Genomic DNA, 15,491 nt, shown 5'->3' with positions numbered 1-15,491 from the left:
AATATATTCATATATTGCAACGATATTTTCAATTGTTGCAAAATAAGATTGCTAAATATCACTTTTCATGTGATGTCAAAATAATTAATATGATTAGCTTAAGTATCTTTTCATTTTTTTTATAATTTAAAAATACTGCATAAAAAATTAAAAGATTTCAACTTACCGTTTCTAAAATCTTATATAACTTTTATGATTTTTTACTTTTATACTTAAAATATTAAATATAATAAGATAATATGTTAACAATGTAAAAAAATAATTTTAATTTTCTAAAGAATGTTGCTAGTGATTATAAGTAAAAATCAAAGACCAATTGCTTAATATATATATATATATATATATATATATTACCATACGTATAATTATAAGTTTTAGGTGTTATATATTGCATCTAAATTTTTTATTATTAATAGATTTGATATATTTTAAGAAAAAATTATTATAGCAAAATATTATTTCAGCTCCCTAAAGCCTAAACGTCAAAGATTCGTCACTAATCATTCGCTTGACATTTTTGGTCCTCGGAGAAAGGAAGAATGAAAGAAAAATAAAGGACGTGGAGAATTTTTTTAAAGTTTTCATCTCTTCTAAATTTAAAATTCTAAATCAGTGTTTTTATTTTTTAATATTGTCATTAATTAATTAATTGTTTTATTATTAAAAAGGAATATTTTCTATAATATTCTATTTCTATTAAATTTTATCCAAAAATAATTCAAAATTAATTTGTTCAACCGAATTGAGGTTGAGTGACAAATTTTAATATTGAGTTAGAGTATAAATGAGAAATTTCTCTTCAAACCAAATATATTTTAAAAGACTGAAATTTGCAGCCCATACAAGCAGTGGGCAGGATAGAAAATCAACTAAATCAGATCGAAAACAAGAGTTGATCAGAAGCCCAATGACATGAAAAAAAAAAAAAAAAAAAAAACTGGAAGAGAGAAAAGGAAGTATTCACTTTTTCTTTCTTCATAATAAGAAATCATAACAAAGATTATTGTTTTAGAAGTATTCATTGAGACAGTTGGAATCAAGCACCATTGACATTGTGTAAAATTTGCTTGATTTTAACTTAAAAAGAAATCGACTTTCTTTATTTGATCATAAAAAAATAAAGCACAGGTACAATGAACACGAAAAGTGGACTGGAGAGGCCACAGATTTTGATTATAGTGGTTACACAAATGTAGTTTATCTCATCATTTTTGGCCACGTAAACAGATAATGTCCAATCCAGCCGACCAGACATTTAGCTATTTGCCCAGAAACCCAGCATCCACCACTATGTCATGCCCACTGACAAGCTCGTAATCTTGGGATGCTAGAAACAAGACAGCATCGGCTAGATGCTTCTCTTTGAGAACCTTCCACGACTCAAAAGTCTGCTCAGCTTCCTGTGCTTCCATTCCCATCAGGAAGCTTACTAATGGGGTTGCCAGTGCCACCACGTATGGCGACACGCTGTTTACCCTAATCCCATGCACCCCAAGCTGACAGCTTGCTGACCTTACCAATCCCAACACCGCATGCTTTGATATGTAGTAATCAGTAATGTCGTCGCCACCAATACTGGCAGCTACACTAGCTGTGCAGATGATACTCCTTCTCACACGCTGCTCAACCACGGCACGAGCTGCGTGTCCAAGGACATGGTGGTCAAAAGCTGCAAGGTCCAGATCAAGAACGGTTGATTGGAGGTGCATTTCTTGGAACGAATTATCCCAGCCTTGCTAAACATGATGTCAAGCTGCCCAAAATTTTGGACCGTCCATTCCACTGTAGGTTTGACTTGCTCTTCATCAGTAACATCACAGTGGATGTAGCTGCACTTTTAGGAACCGATTGAAGCGGCTAGTTGCCGGCCGAGTTCATCTTGGATGTCAGCGATCACCACGACAAGGGCACCTTGATCAACAAAAAGACAGGCTGTGGCTTTACCGATACCGCTTGCTTCACCAGTGATGATGGCTACTTTGCCTTCTAGCTTGTTATTAGACATTGTGGGAATTAATCTTTGATTCGCAACACAATGGCAAATAAAGCAGCGGTGAGCAGTAGTACCGTATATAAAGGCTAAGATTTAAATTACGATTACAGTCATATTTTTAATCGTATTGTATTTATTGTATTTTTAGATATAACAAAAATTATTGTGATTATCAAAATCATTACGATCTAAATTTTTTTTAATTTTGTACAATTTATTATAAAATATAATAATTATAATTATAATTATAAAAATTTTTATTTAATGATTTTTAAAATAGTTTATGATACTATATTTTTTATTTTTTTAAAAAACTATTCATAGTTTTAGTTAGATTATAATAAATAAAATATTCAATAATTACACAAAAATGAAAATAAATTAATAAGAATTAATTTAATAGTAAAAGAATTGACAACAATATAAATACCAAAACAACAAAAAAATTATTAAATTTCAAATATAAAATTATAAATTAATAAATAACAAAATCAAAATATAATATTTAATTTTAATTATTTTTCATTTAACTTATACAAAAAAACTTATTAAAATTTTTCATATAAAATCTTATATATATCATATTAAATTATTAATCTCTTAATTTTTTCAATTATAAAATCTCAATCCCTTTAACTAAATTTTATCTAAAAAAATTTTTAAAATTACAAAATTTTAAATTTATATTTTAATAAAATTTATTATAAAATTAAATAAAAACCACTCATTCTTACCGCCCCCAACGCACCCCACTCCCCGATTATCTTTCAAACAGTTCCTAAATTTTTCGCAAAATTTTTTTTGTTTATCTTCAACATTTTTCATGACATCGTTTCTTGAAATCAACTTTCTCTCTCTCTCTCACATATCATCGTCTCTCTCACTCATATTCTTACAAATACAAAAATTAACATTATTTTATAAAAATTTTATAAAAAAATAGGTAATTTAATTTTTTCTTATCTTATTTGATTTTGATTGTTAATTGAGGATTTGATATTGATTTAAATTTGAGTAACTGCCATTGAATGGTTGATAATTGATACTATTTTTTAAAGATTTTTAGATGAATTTTGAAACTAAGAATATGAGAATGAGATTAATTGACTGAGTTATGTTTTTTTTTTACTTTTGTTTTTATTTTTACTTTTACTATCTTAGTTATTTTATTCTGATTTTTGAGAATCTTGACAAATTAGGTTGAAACTTGAAAGTTTTTTTTTTTTAATTTGTATTTATGAAAAAATGGGAGAGTGCTATTCTCCGTTATACCATTTTTCAACGACCGATTACAAGTGATTAAATTTTTCAACTGTATTTTTCTTGATAGCAATGGTGAATAGTAATGCTACCATAATTTCATTGTTATTTTGATATAGTACTGCTATTTGAATCCCTAATAAAGGCAAAGAGCTCAAAACAGATTTGAATGTGATCTCTTTTCCTTAAAATAAAAAAGTTTTAATTTGATTGGTAGCCTTGCTAAGTGGTTGCTGAGAATCGAGAACAAAATTAGAAAAATGGTATTCATGGTTGCTAAGAACATAATCAGAAAGAAAGATGCCAAACAATTAAAAATAATAATAATAATAATAATAATAATTTATATTAAAAGCTATCCCCAATATATATTGAGGGGATAACTAAGCAATGTGATAAAAAATAATTTAGGGATAATTTTGAGAAGTTTTCTTCTATAGAAGCTTCTCCCAGCTTCTCATTGTCGCTTTCTTTTCCATTCTTCTCTACGGCGCTGCTTCCACTTTTGGTAATTGCTTTTTTTTTTTCTTTTCTTTTTTTAAGCATTTAATTAAAGAATTCTTTTGGGCTTTCTTGGTGAGGTTTCCATGGGTGGTCATACCAGTGTAGCAGGTCCCGCAGACCTCCATGTTCCCTTAAGTCCCTGGTGGCATGCACTTGCACATCAAACAGCAAGTCCCAAACGCCCTGTTGCATCTGTTTGGCCTTGAGTGCAGACTGCAGCCCCACCACCACCCAAATTACAAGATGCAATTAACAAAAATTTTAGTAATACTAACATTTGGTTTCCCAGGTTGCTGCATGGCATTAATTCTTGGATTTTGAATATCTAAAACAGTTTTTTGGAGCATGGGCTTTGACATTTCATGAATGAAAAATATCAGAATGAGAATAAGAAGCAAAATTAGTCAGTCAGAAGATCTGAGAAATTAAATTTAAACCTACCGATCTCTTGCATTAGTCTTCTGTTTCCACCTCTGACAAGTAAGGAAACCTCCTGAAGAGTACAATGCATAGCTCATTGAGACATTTAGAAATTTTAGAAGTATTAATCGATTAAAATACAAGAAAAAAAATACACTTGGAAATTTATTATACATTGCTGTAGTTTAATATTTTATTATACATTAATAAAAAGTATTAATACTTTTATTGCCGCGTCCAACCGTATCTTTATCCTATTATTACATGTCTGACGCCGGGTTACCTAGGGCCTCCCCAACTAAACTAGACACCAAGTGGCTAGCGTTATCTCAGCCAGGCCTGAGCCCGCTACGCTGAAACATTTGATGTTTATTTGCCAAGAAACCCAGCATCCACCACCAAGTCATGCCCAGTAACAAGCTCAGAATCCTTAGACGCTAGAAATACCACAGCATCAGCAACATGCTTCACTTTCAGCACCCTCCCTTTCAAGATAGTGTTGGTCTCAAACACCTTCTCAGCTTCCTCTGCCTCCTTTCCCCATTTACGACACAAAGCCGGCGTCGCCACCGCATAAGGTGACACACTGTTCACCCTAATCCCATGCACCCCAAGCTGCTTGCTTGCTGATCTTACCAAACCAAGCACTGCATGCTTTGACATGTAATAATCAATGTCGTTTTTGCCACCACAGCTCGCACACGTGCTCGCGGTGCACACGATGCTCCCTCTCAGCCCCCTCTCCACCATGGCACGAGCCGCATGTTTGACGCACGCAGCCATACCACGCACGTTGACAGAGAAAAGGCGGTCGAAAGCTGTAAGATCAAGGTCAAGGATGGTTTGAGTTGAGCTGCTAATTATCCCAACATTGCTGAACATGATGTCAAGCTGCCCATATTTTTGGATCGTCCAATGAACTAAATTTTTTACTTGTTCTTCATCTGTAACATCACAGTGCATGTAGGCGCACTTGTGGGAACCAATTGATGTGGCTACTTTTTGACCTAGTTCATCTTGGATGTCAGCAATCACGATAATACGAGCACCGTGAACAGCGAAATGATGGGCGGTGGCTTCGCCAATGCCGCTTGCTCCGCCAGTGATTACGGCCACTTTGTCTTCTAGTTTGTTGGACATCGTGGAATCTGTTGTGGACGAGATAAAAAATGAAAGGCACAGGTTTAATGAAAATAGACTCGTTTTTATAGGAAAAAAATTGTAATTATTGATTAATGTACTCTCGCTGCTTTATGATTGTAAACAGTACATTTAATAGTAATAAATATTCTTGATAAGTCGTTTTTATTTTATAAGGGTGGGTCATACCTCGGTTTCATTAATTCGAATATAAAAATTAAATTCTTCAACTTGTTGACCTAACAAACAAGTAAATCTTAAGAAAATTCGACCCCACCCTCCTCCCTCTCTTTGCCCTCTTGAAATAAAAAAAGAATATAAAAATTAAAAAATCTATTTAACCGATTTAATTTATACACCAACTAACCCACCTGAACAAAAAATTAAAAATCAACATGAACGGAATCGACTTAAATCTATTGGTTTAGTCGGTTTTTTTTCTTTTTCCTTCATTTACAAAGCAAATTGCAGAAAAGCTTTTCTTTGTGAAAAACTCTGCACCATCCATAACATCATTAAACAAAAAACAGAATAGCAAAACCACCATGCTTTCATCTCCGGAAACATGAGTATCCTATTCAGCAACTAACATCAATGGCAAAAGTATCAGAAGACTTGGAAGTGACAATGCCTAAAATACACTAAACAAATCACGTATCTAAAATAATCAGCAAGAGATTAAAAATAAATAAACAAATAACTTCTACATATAAGTTAAAAAAGAAAATACAACTAAAAATATTCAAAGTTTTATCTTTTTTCCTAAGATATACTTAAAATTTCACATGTACGAAAATAAATTTTGACTTTTAGCTTAAAAAAAATGAGTTGCTACCAAGAAAAAACAAAAGCATAATCAAACAAAGGATTAGGCATTTTCTAGGAACAAATCAACAGGAAAAAAAAAGGGAAAATCTTAACAGTTTTGGGGTTAGTGAAGTATTGGAAGAAGAAAGTACATAACCTGGAAATTATAAGGAAAAAGGTTCAAGTGTATTGGAGCTTGACTCTCGAGATAGTGAGAGAAAATGAAAGAGAAAAGAAGCTTGAGCGGCAGCCAGAGTCGAGAGAGGCATGAGGGAAAAGAGAGGAAATAACCGGAATAGGCCTTTTAGATTTTAGGATTTCATAAATGGGTAGCAGGTAAGGAATTGATATTTTTATTGAATATATAATTATTAAGTCAATTTTTCCGATCGGTTCATTTCGTAAGGTTCAAAATCCAAAAGCGAACAGAAGTATTAGTCGAGCGATAAAGAATTCAATTATTTTTAATTAAAATTTCGATTTTAAATGTTATGAATAAAAAAAATAAATTTAAAAAAATTTATTTTCTTATACAGTTTAATTCAATTCAATTTTAAATTGATTGAGATCTAAAATAATTATTAGATATCAAAAAATTTCAGATAAAAAAATCCAAAATCAAAAATTGATTGATTAAATCGTCCCTAAACCAATTAAATTGATTAAATAAAAAAATTAAACTAATTTAATTGAATTATCAATTTTAAATTGATTTGATCAATTTAAACTGATTAATGTTCTCCCCTAAGCACCTATTAATTATCTAAATTCTATTATTATAATTTATTGATATATTATAAATATATAAATTTTATATATAATTAATAAATAATATTTCATAAAAAATTAATTTTAAATTTTTAAAATAATTTTAAAAATATATAATATTATTTTTTATGAAATTTAATGACAATAAATCAAATATGAATTCTATTATCATATGCAGCTAATCAAGACAATTGTTTTTCTTCCACCAAATTTTTTCTTGTTTTCAGTTTTGGATATTCAGATTACGTTTCTCAGTTATTTATCTAATAATTATATTGTATGTAGGATAGAATTAGCTTTAATCCCATGCACAGACGATGTTTTTATTTTTATATTCTTAATTGTTATTGTTAAAGAAGTCTATAAATTGGATCAAGAAATTTAGCCATTAAATTTGAATTAGACCCAACCCAATTTAAAATAATTAATAATTAATTGGATTAAAATTGACTAATTAATTATTAATTAGTCAATTAAGATTAATGGATCACGACAATAGGCCCAAACCATTACAGGTCCAACAAGTCTATGTGATTATGTAAAAAAGAGTCCATTACTGCATGGACCAACTCCAATACAAAAGAACCTGAAGAGTCCAAGTCAGAGTCGGTTAACAGGTGAATATGGCTACCTTGCCTTCAAGCTTTTTGTTGCACGGTTTGGGATCTGCCATTAGGCTCAAAATTCTACCTGCCAATCAGCCTTACAAGTTTATGTTATGAACCAAGAAAATGGTCAGCATACTATCGATAAAATGTTGGCCAGTTGCTGGCAAATAGCGAAACGCATGTATTATATAACTGCAGTAAATTATATAACTCATCCTTGTATCAGTGAACATACGTGAACATGGATTCAAATGAAAATAAAAATATACAAATCATCTAAAGTTTCTTTTGCACCTATATCTCTAGTTTTTTCATCACTGCACTTTTAAGTCTATGTCACAAGCCTGTGCAAGACGACATGCTCATCCATCAATTGCTAGACAATATATAATATACAGGCCCCATAGAGTGGGACAAAATCGCATAAACACTTGGAAAAAAATGAGGGGTAACAAGGCATGCTGAGCAGATCTTATGTGCAATAGCCATGTTACTCAATATTGTCCATTGTCCATTCAACAATAATCTGAATGAGACTTGTAGAAATCACTTGTGCGAGGTGGAATGACCTCTTGTTCCAGCAACTGCAGTACCTGGCTCATTGTTGGTCGTTCATCTGGATTTGCATTCGTACACTTTGCTGCCATTTCAAGAATTGCTTCTACAGCTTCCATGTCAGCATCAGTACACCTCTTATCAACTACATCTTCCAATCCGTTCTCTCTCAATAGAGTGTTCATCTGCACATGTTTGAGCATAACACAAATCATTTCTAGCATATTCTCAGACAAAGGGAAATTATTAGTTTTCCACCAAACTCAAACAATTCCTTTATCTTAAAAAACATCAATTATAGCAGAAAATGTTTGAGGAGCTTACCCAGCCAACAACATTTAAGCCCCTCTTTACAAAAGTTGGATCAGTTGGCCTCTTTCCAGTTACAAGCTCCAGCAAGAGAACTCCAAAGCTATAGACATCTGACTTTTCCGTGGCTCTACCACTTTGCAGATATTCTGTTCCATAGTTATAAGTAATACTAAGTCAATAATTTCTATTTGCTGGAAATAACAATGTTGATGATGATCAAAATGTTTGAACTAAAATAACACCATATCAATGTCTGGAGTAATAAATCTCAAATTGCAATTGTACACCTACACAAAAATTGGTTAAACTTCTGAGGCTTAGACATGGGTTTCACATAATTTTAAACATGCTAAGAGGCACCAGTTATGTGCAAGAGGCAGTTTAACTCTGACAGGAAAGGTAGTAACTCTCATTTTCATGTCTATAATATACTGAGGATCTATACTATGGTGCATTGATCTGCTAATCACCGAAAACTCTTTTCCCACTTCAGCGAGGAAAATCAGGTAGATGGTACAACAACAATCATTAAATTAATTGTAATTCAGATAATGGCATCATGCAGAAACCTGAAACATGTATGATCTAATGTATCCTGATCCTTATTGTATCCCCACTACTCGACTCTCTAGAGCTAAGAAAAACAAATGCATTAATGACCTCAATATAGTATTATAGATCCTTTAGTGAAAATTTTCTGGAACAACAAAAATAAAGGCAGCTGAAACATTATAGATGGTAGTTCCTATCAGAGCAAGATATACCAGGAGCCAAATAGCCAAAAGTGCCAGCAACCACAGTAGTGACATGTGCATCCTCATCCACCAAAAGTTTGGCAAGACCGAAGTCAGATACATGGGGCTCCAAGTTTTCATCAAGAAGAATATTGCCAGATTTGATGTCTCGATGAACTATCTTTGGACAACAATCATGGTGCAAGTATGCTAGTCCTCGGGCAGAACCAAGGGCTATTTTTAAACGAGCACACCAGTTCAATGGCCTTACTTCCTTGCATTCTAAAAATGTAAATGACATACAAGAGAACACAAGTAAAACTAAGAATTTCATTATAATATTAATGAATGCATAAGATCTATTCGGGTGCATTCCAGAAGTTTTGATTCACCATACATGACGAGATGGGATGGGTGAATTAAATGAATGGCTGACAGATAGTATATCATACAAAACAAATTCACAAATTAGAAATATGGTTAAACATGGCACCCATCCCCCCGGATTGCATTAATAAACTGGGAATATGGTCAAGTTTAGAGAAAAGTCCCAACTAATGCAAATTATGAAAAAACAGTGATTTGATAACTGTTGCACATGTTGCTTGCGGTTTAGGTAAAAATTAAATAATTTTATAGATCATGACAAACTATGAGAATGCTGCCTCAAACTTTTCATGCCCATGCAATTCTCCATGATACGCCATGTAGTATGAACCAATTTATTAAACAATGCTAAAGCATACCATGCAGAAAGTCATCCAAGCTGCCCATAGCAAGATAATCATAGATAAGAAGTTTTGATGCTGGAAGCCTGCAGTAACCTCGCAGGTTTACTAAATTAATGTGTTTGATGCTGCCCAAGATCTCCAGCTCTCTCTCAAAGACTTGATCAGATCCTTCACAACTCCGGTCTATTCTTTTAACAGCAAATGCTCCACAATCATTCATGACCATTCTATATACTGTTCCAAATCCCCCTGACCCTACGACATCCTCTTCATCAAGGGACTCCAGCTTTTCTATAATCTCACATGATGGATATGGCAGATCCCCATGAAAAGTGATAAGTTTTGTGCCTACAAAAATAAGTTAGAAGCAACTGTTTGACACGAAAAAGGTTCGTTGTTCAGGTAAGAGGCAGAGGCTTTGGAGGACAAGGAATTTTCTATAAGTGCCAAATTTTGATTAAATAAACCAGCTTACTCATATCTTGGGGGACTTGCTTTTTGACTTCTGTGTATCTCTTAGCAGCCCTTTCCTTCTTTGATGGTAGACATATCCAGAGAAATGCAAGAAGCACAACAAGCACAAGGGCCATTGTGGACATTGCACCAATCAGCACACCTTTTATGTAATGAGATGATCGCTTTTTTGGGACTGCAGAAATCAAAAAGGATAATGCCATATTATTACATGCATAAAGCTTTTAAGAAACATAGCAATTATAGCCTCACATAACAACAAAACTTGCCCACTGCTTCATCGCTTTCAGCATGAGGTAGGACTGCAGGAAATCCCAGTGAGGTCTGACAAGGATTGTGAACTTGTTGGCCACATAGATCCAAATTACCAATAAACCTGATCATAATGGAGGCGACATTCAGAACAAGCTAATATTGATGAGGGAGCAGATTAGTTACTGCTTACAATTTCATTGAGGTGAAAAGATTCTGGATTATTTCCAGCATCTTTTGGCTCCCATGTGTAGGCACCAAGATTAGATGTTTGGTAGAACCTAGATTCAAGACATCCTATCCACTGACCGGATGATTAATTTCTTATTTAATTAAATGATTTAATTGAATGACCATTTCAAATTTATCAAACACAGACACCCAAATAGCTTTTATCCTGCAAGAGAGTAAAAGTCCTTAACAATGTATCAAAATTTTAGCAGAAGGCTATATAGGTTTTGTTCAAGTAAAACTGCCAAGGGATGACACATGCCCACAATAGAAAACATGCAGGTAAGTACACTCAACAATATTTCCAGTTGGACTGCAAAACAATTTCATCTGATTCATTTTAAAGCCAGTACTATATATCAATATCCTTCAAACAATCTGGTTGCTTTATGATTAGAAAAAGGCAGGTAAGACACTTGCAGTAAACATTCAAAAGAAAAATAAAATATGCAGCTTATGACAAGGGTTGGCGTCGGGTCGGGTTCAGGGTGGGTTTTGCTCGCCCCGAACCCGACCCAATTTTTGCTTTAATAAATCCGAATATGATCTTACCCAAATTTTTTTTTGTTTTTTCATATCCGAATCCGACCCGATATTATATAAATCGTATCCGACCCGAAATTAATAAAATATTTTTTTTAATATAAAATATTATTTTTAAAATATAAATATTTAAAAATATTATTATATAAATATATATATAAATAAATAATTAAAAAATAATTTTTTATATAATATCGGGTTGGGTCGGTTTACCTAAAACCCGAACCCGATCCGACCCCGATTGTTTTCTAAACTCGACCAGACCAAAAATTCGAATTAAAAAAAAAAAATCAACCTCATAGGGCCGGATCGAATCGAAACCTGTCGGGAACGGGTTAGATTGCCGTCTCTACTTATCACTAATATGTTGATCCACATATTATGAGAAGCCTAGACATAATAGTTGGTCATTGTGATGAGAACGGTACTCACGACTTGTTCCCAAAAGTGCTCAGGACTCCAACATCTGGGATTTCACCAGAGAAAAAGTTGGTGGACAAATTGCTGCCACAAATAGCAACCATAAGAGGGTTAAGAAACCTCATTTTCTTGTTTGTTTTCAATTAAACAACAAAAATTAATATTGGCAAGCAACAATGTTTCGTTAACTTACAGGTAATGCAATCTTGTAAGGCCGCCTAAAGATGAAGGTATAGCACCCTTTAGCAAATTGCTGGATAAATCCCTAAATATAATTTTCCAGCTGGCAATCATGAGTATTAGCCCACAATAACTGCACTAAATTGCTAAGTAATTTTACTTATCAGTAAAAGTAAATAATTGATGGGTACTTTTGCTTTTTGCTATTTATTCTTTGTTTTCGGTTCTTTTTTTTTTTTTTTTTGCTTTTCACTTTCTATTGGAAAAAGCAAACAACAAATTACAAAAGCATCAACCAATCGACCCTTCAATTCACATTTATGCCTTATAACTAAGGAAACAGTAGCATATTCAGGGATCTTACAGAATAGTGAGAAAAGAAAGGTTTCCAATATTTGATGGTATGCCTCCTTGTAGATAATTAGCTCTCAAGTAACTGTGCAAACAGTCAATTGCAACATGTAAGTGCATCTAATTTAATGCCCCAGATAGAGGGGAAAAGGTGAAAATGAGAGAAGAAATAAGACAACTTTCAAAACAAGAGAAAAAAGTGAAAAACTTTTTTTGCTTACAGGGCTCTCAACCAAGTACAATTGGTGATTTCACTAGGAATTAGTCCATGTAAGCTGTTCTGGTGCAGTGCCCTGTATTACCCACAAAAAAGAATGGGAAAAAAGAAAAAGAAACAAGAATCACCATCAGCCCACCGTTTCTTACTTTACTTTTCTTTGTGTTGAAAAATGGGAATTGAACTCACAGTCTTTGCAATCCTTTGAGTTTGCCAATGCTGGGAGATATTGTCCCTCCTAATTGCATGTATGGTAGGTTGCTGTAGAACCAACCCATATGAAAAATATCAGCACTAATACTGGAAAGAACTAAGCGAAATAGGCAAAGTAAAGCAGTAAATGATCAAAGAAACAAAGGGTAAAATTTACATTGAATGGACTCTTTGATCATTCGGATAACAAGAAATGCCAGTCCAACTGCAGGGTGACTCATCAGTAGCTAGCCAGTTTCCAAGAAAGTTTTTACGGTCATTCAATGTGCTTTTGATCTCCAACAATGTTAGACCTTAAAAAATCAATATCAAATCAGATCAAAGAAACCAGAAGTTCAACCTCACTTCATTTCTAAGCGTTTCAACAAAAAAAAATCAAAACTCAAGCTTGAAATCTATGGAATGGGAAAGTTTCTAGGCAAAATGCAGGTACTAAGTTGATGCAGTTTATATTAAAAAGAAAAATAAAAACATCAAGCTTTCCCATCACCAGCAGCCAACAGAAAAAGAAAGGCACTTTCATTTGAAAAAAAAAAAAAGTGATGGGTTTTGAGTTGTTACCATCCTCAGTGAGAGCAAAAAAGCCGGAGCTCCAAAGGGCAGCTGCAAAAATCACATAGAATAGCCAAACCAAAGCCCTCATTTTCCAACTCACCTTCCAGCTCAAGCTTCTGGGAAGTGTTACCACAGAGAAAAAGAGAGAAGATACGAATCTTTTTTTGTAATAAAAATGAAAGTGATGATATTCAAGAACTACAATGATTAAACTAATAATTATCTGAAGCACGACAGAGAGGTAAAGAAGGGGAGAGAGATGTTTAACACAAATTAAAGGCACCCTTTTTTGAAAGTTTCATGGAAAGTTGTGCAGAAAGAAGTAGCCGTTGTCCTACTAAAAATTCAAACAGGTTCATAAAACATCAACTCTCACGAGTACTCAACAACTATTTAGACTCGCTACAAGGTGAAACAAGCCGGCAATTTTTTAGGGTATATTTTCCTTTTAGTGGCAAAAAAGGCTGACACGTATGCATGTGTCAAAGGTTAAGTGGAGAGTAGAGTGAGTGACTAGATAGACAGAAAAGTGGTGCTTTTGAAGGAAACTTTGAGTTTAGAAAGCCTGAGACTGCGTTGAAACCTGTCTGACAGAGTTCCAAGAATGCACAGAGATGTGTTACATTATCATTACGTAGGTTTGTTTAAATTTGGGTGATCTTATACAGTCAGATTTGAGATCTGTTGCCAGACCATTAGTATATTGTAGAAATTACGACAAATACTTTACTATTGTTGTAAGTAATGTGGCAGAAAAAAAATAGTTAAAAGAGTTAATATTTGATGTCTCAATTAAAGAAATTATCTTTAAAAATAAATATTAATAAGTTTAATTAATTATTAAAAATAATGCAACATTATATTTATATATTTTTTGGTAGAAAGAAATGAAGGATAGAATAAAAGAGAAAAAAAAAGAAAAGAAAATGTCAACTAGGGCTTCACTTAGTGACAAAAATGGGATCTTAAAACGCTGAGGTCATAAAATCAAATCTTATTTTGTGGTGGATTGATTTAATTTTATATTGATTTATCTAATATATTTTAATTTGTTGTTTGATTTATTTATTTGATTATTTAATAATTTATATATATAAATATAATATTTAAATATAATTATAACTTATATTTTATAATTTATAATTTTATAAAAAAATTGATTTAATGGTTGACTTATATAATAACGTATATTATTTTATAACTCAATCATTAAATTAATTTTTTATTTTTATTTTTTATCAAGCGAGCCAGAATTTAGAGTTTTGTTAGAAGAAGAAAAAAAGTGATTTGAATGGGAGACATTTTATCTAAACAAATGTAGTTATGAAGTATTACGGCAAATGTCTCAGCCATGGAAATTACTAGCAATTTTCTATTTAAAAAGATAAATGTTTAAGACTTAAAGAATGTCAGGCACAGCTTTAATAAAAAAAAAAAAAAAAAGTTAGGCATGGCTCAATCTACTCAAGAGTCGAGTTATCAATTTAGATTTAAAGATTTATTTAAATTTTAAAAAAATATGAATAAAAAATTAAAATTCGTTAAATGAATTTAAATAAAATTTTTAGATTTATTTAAATTTTAGATCAAGTCTTAGATATAAAAATTTAAATTTAAGTTCAACTTAATTCGAATTGCATAAATATAATTAAATTATTATAATTATATATATTTATGTTTTAATATTTATTGTATAAATTAGATTTAATGGATGAATTGAAATTTTATTTTTTTAATGTGGATTGCTTTGGAAAAAAAAGTTAGGTCTGAAATATATAGTTAGGCTAAGTTTAGATAAATATATAAATTATTAATATCAAATATAAATTTAGTCCGAATTTAATCCCATCTATGAATACTTCTAGACATAATTAAAATATATTTTTTATTGAAAGAATTTTTTAATTAATATATTTTTTCTTAAATTTAATAACGAATATGTATTTTGAATGAATTTGGACTTGATACTTGAAATTGTTTAAATTTAAATCTTATAAAAAAAAATTTTTGGCCAAGAAAGCAGCATTCATAAATTAAAACACAGTGCGGTTCATCATAACCCAATTAGTTTCAACTATGCGATACATCGTAGTCCAATTAGTTTCAATTATGCGGTACATCATAATCCCATTGGTTTCAGCTAATGCAATAGGGGACAAATTCCGGAGCTAACACTGGAATTTCAAAATAAAATGCATTTGAGATAGCATCGTAGTTGTTGAC

At 32.1% G+C, this 15,491-nt stretch overlaps 2 protein-coding genes and 1 pseudogene across 5 annotated transcripts; all 3 read right to left on the bottom strand.

Annotated features, from left to right (window-relative positions):
- Nucleotides 1-1,137: 1,137 nt before the first annotated feature.
- Nucleotides 1,138-2,024, bottom strand: LOC111274910 ((+)-cis,trans-nepetalactol synthase NEPS2 pseudogene; annotated as a pseudogene).
- Nucleotides 2,025-4,315: 2,291 nt separating this feature from the next.
- Nucleotides 4,316-6,460, bottom strand: LOC111283420 ((+)-cis,trans-nepetalactol synthase NEPS1-like). The gene is made up of 2 exons (XM_022871967.2): nucleotides 6,282-6,460; nucleotides 4,316-5,325 (listed from the first exon to the last, which is right to left on the bottom strand). The coding sequence occupies exon 2, from the start codon at nucleotides 5,315-5,317 to the stop codon at nucleotides 4,547-4,549; it is 771 nt and encodes a 256-aa protein (XP_022727702.1). The 5' UTR covers nucleotides 5,318-5,325; nucleotides 6,282-6,460; the 3' UTR covers nucleotides 4,316-4,546.
- A 1,185-nt stretch (nucleotides 6,461-7,645) lies between these two features.
- On the bottom strand, nucleotides 7,646-13,475 carry LOC111283413 (LRR receptor-like serine/threonine-protein kinase FEI 2). 4 transcript variants are annotated; one of them, XM_022871955.2, is made up of 13 exons: nucleotides 13,275-13,473; nucleotides 12,871-13,006; nucleotides 12,690-12,761; nucleotides 12,505-12,576; nucleotides 12,297-12,368; nucleotides 11,946-12,017; nucleotides 11,765-11,836; nucleotides 10,576-10,682; nucleotides 10,308-10,481; nucleotides 9,848-10,180; nucleotides 9,132-9,383; nucleotides 8,380-8,513; nucleotides 7,646-8,240 (listed from the first exon to the last, which is right to left on the bottom strand). In XM_022871955.2, exons 1-13 carry the CDS (start codon nucleotides 13,354-13,356, stop codon nucleotides 8,016-8,018), a joined length of 1,803 nt encoding a protein of 600 aa, XP_022727690.2. In that variant the 5' UTR covers nucleotides 13,357-13,473; the 3' UTR covers nucleotides 7,646-8,015. The 4 variants fall into 4 exon arrangements, with proteins under 4 accessions (XP_022727690.2, XP_089602741.1, XP_089602740.1 ...); XM_089746615.1 differs by having other exon boundaries at nucleotides 7,652-8,240; nucleotides 9,132-9,335; nucleotides 13,275-13,474; XM_089746614.1 differs by having other exon boundaries at nucleotides 7,880-8,240; nucleotides 9,132-9,335; nucleotides 11,946-12,035; nucleotides 13,275-13,475.
- Nucleotides 13,476-15,491: the final 2,016 nt, after the last annotated feature.

Source organism: Durio zibethinus, chromosome 17, assembly GCF_047325235.1.
Source record: "Durio zibethinus cultivar Kanyao isolate XHJ-2024 chromosome 17, ASM4732523v1, whole genome shotgun sequence".
Classification (NCBI taxonomy): domain Eukaryota; kingdom Viridiplantae; phylum Streptophyta; class Magnoliopsida; order Malvales; family Malvaceae; genus Durio; species Durio zibethinus.
Note: the sequence above shows the minus strand (reverse complement) of the source record. Positions and strands in the feature narration are given on the sequence as shown.

Excerpts from the sequence above, each read along its gene's own strand:
- LOC111283420 (XM_022871967.2), bottom strand. The coding sequence starts at position 5,317 with ATGTCCAACAAACTAGAAGACAAAGTGGCCGTAATCACTGGCGGAGCA.
- LOC111283413 (XM_089746613.1), bottom strand. The coding sequence starts at position 13,356 with ATGAGGGCTTTGGTTTGGCTATTCTATGTGATTTTTGCAGCTGCCCTT. Across the intron at positions 13,007-13,274 it reads TTTTGCTCTCACTGAGGATG|GTCTAACATTGTTGGAGATC; the intron begins GTAACAACTCAA and ends TGATTTTTTAAG. Across the intron at positions 12,369-12,504 it reads TGTACTTGGTTGAGAGCCCT|TTACTTGAGAGCTAATTATC; the intron begins GTAAGCAAAAAA and ends CTGTTTGCACAG.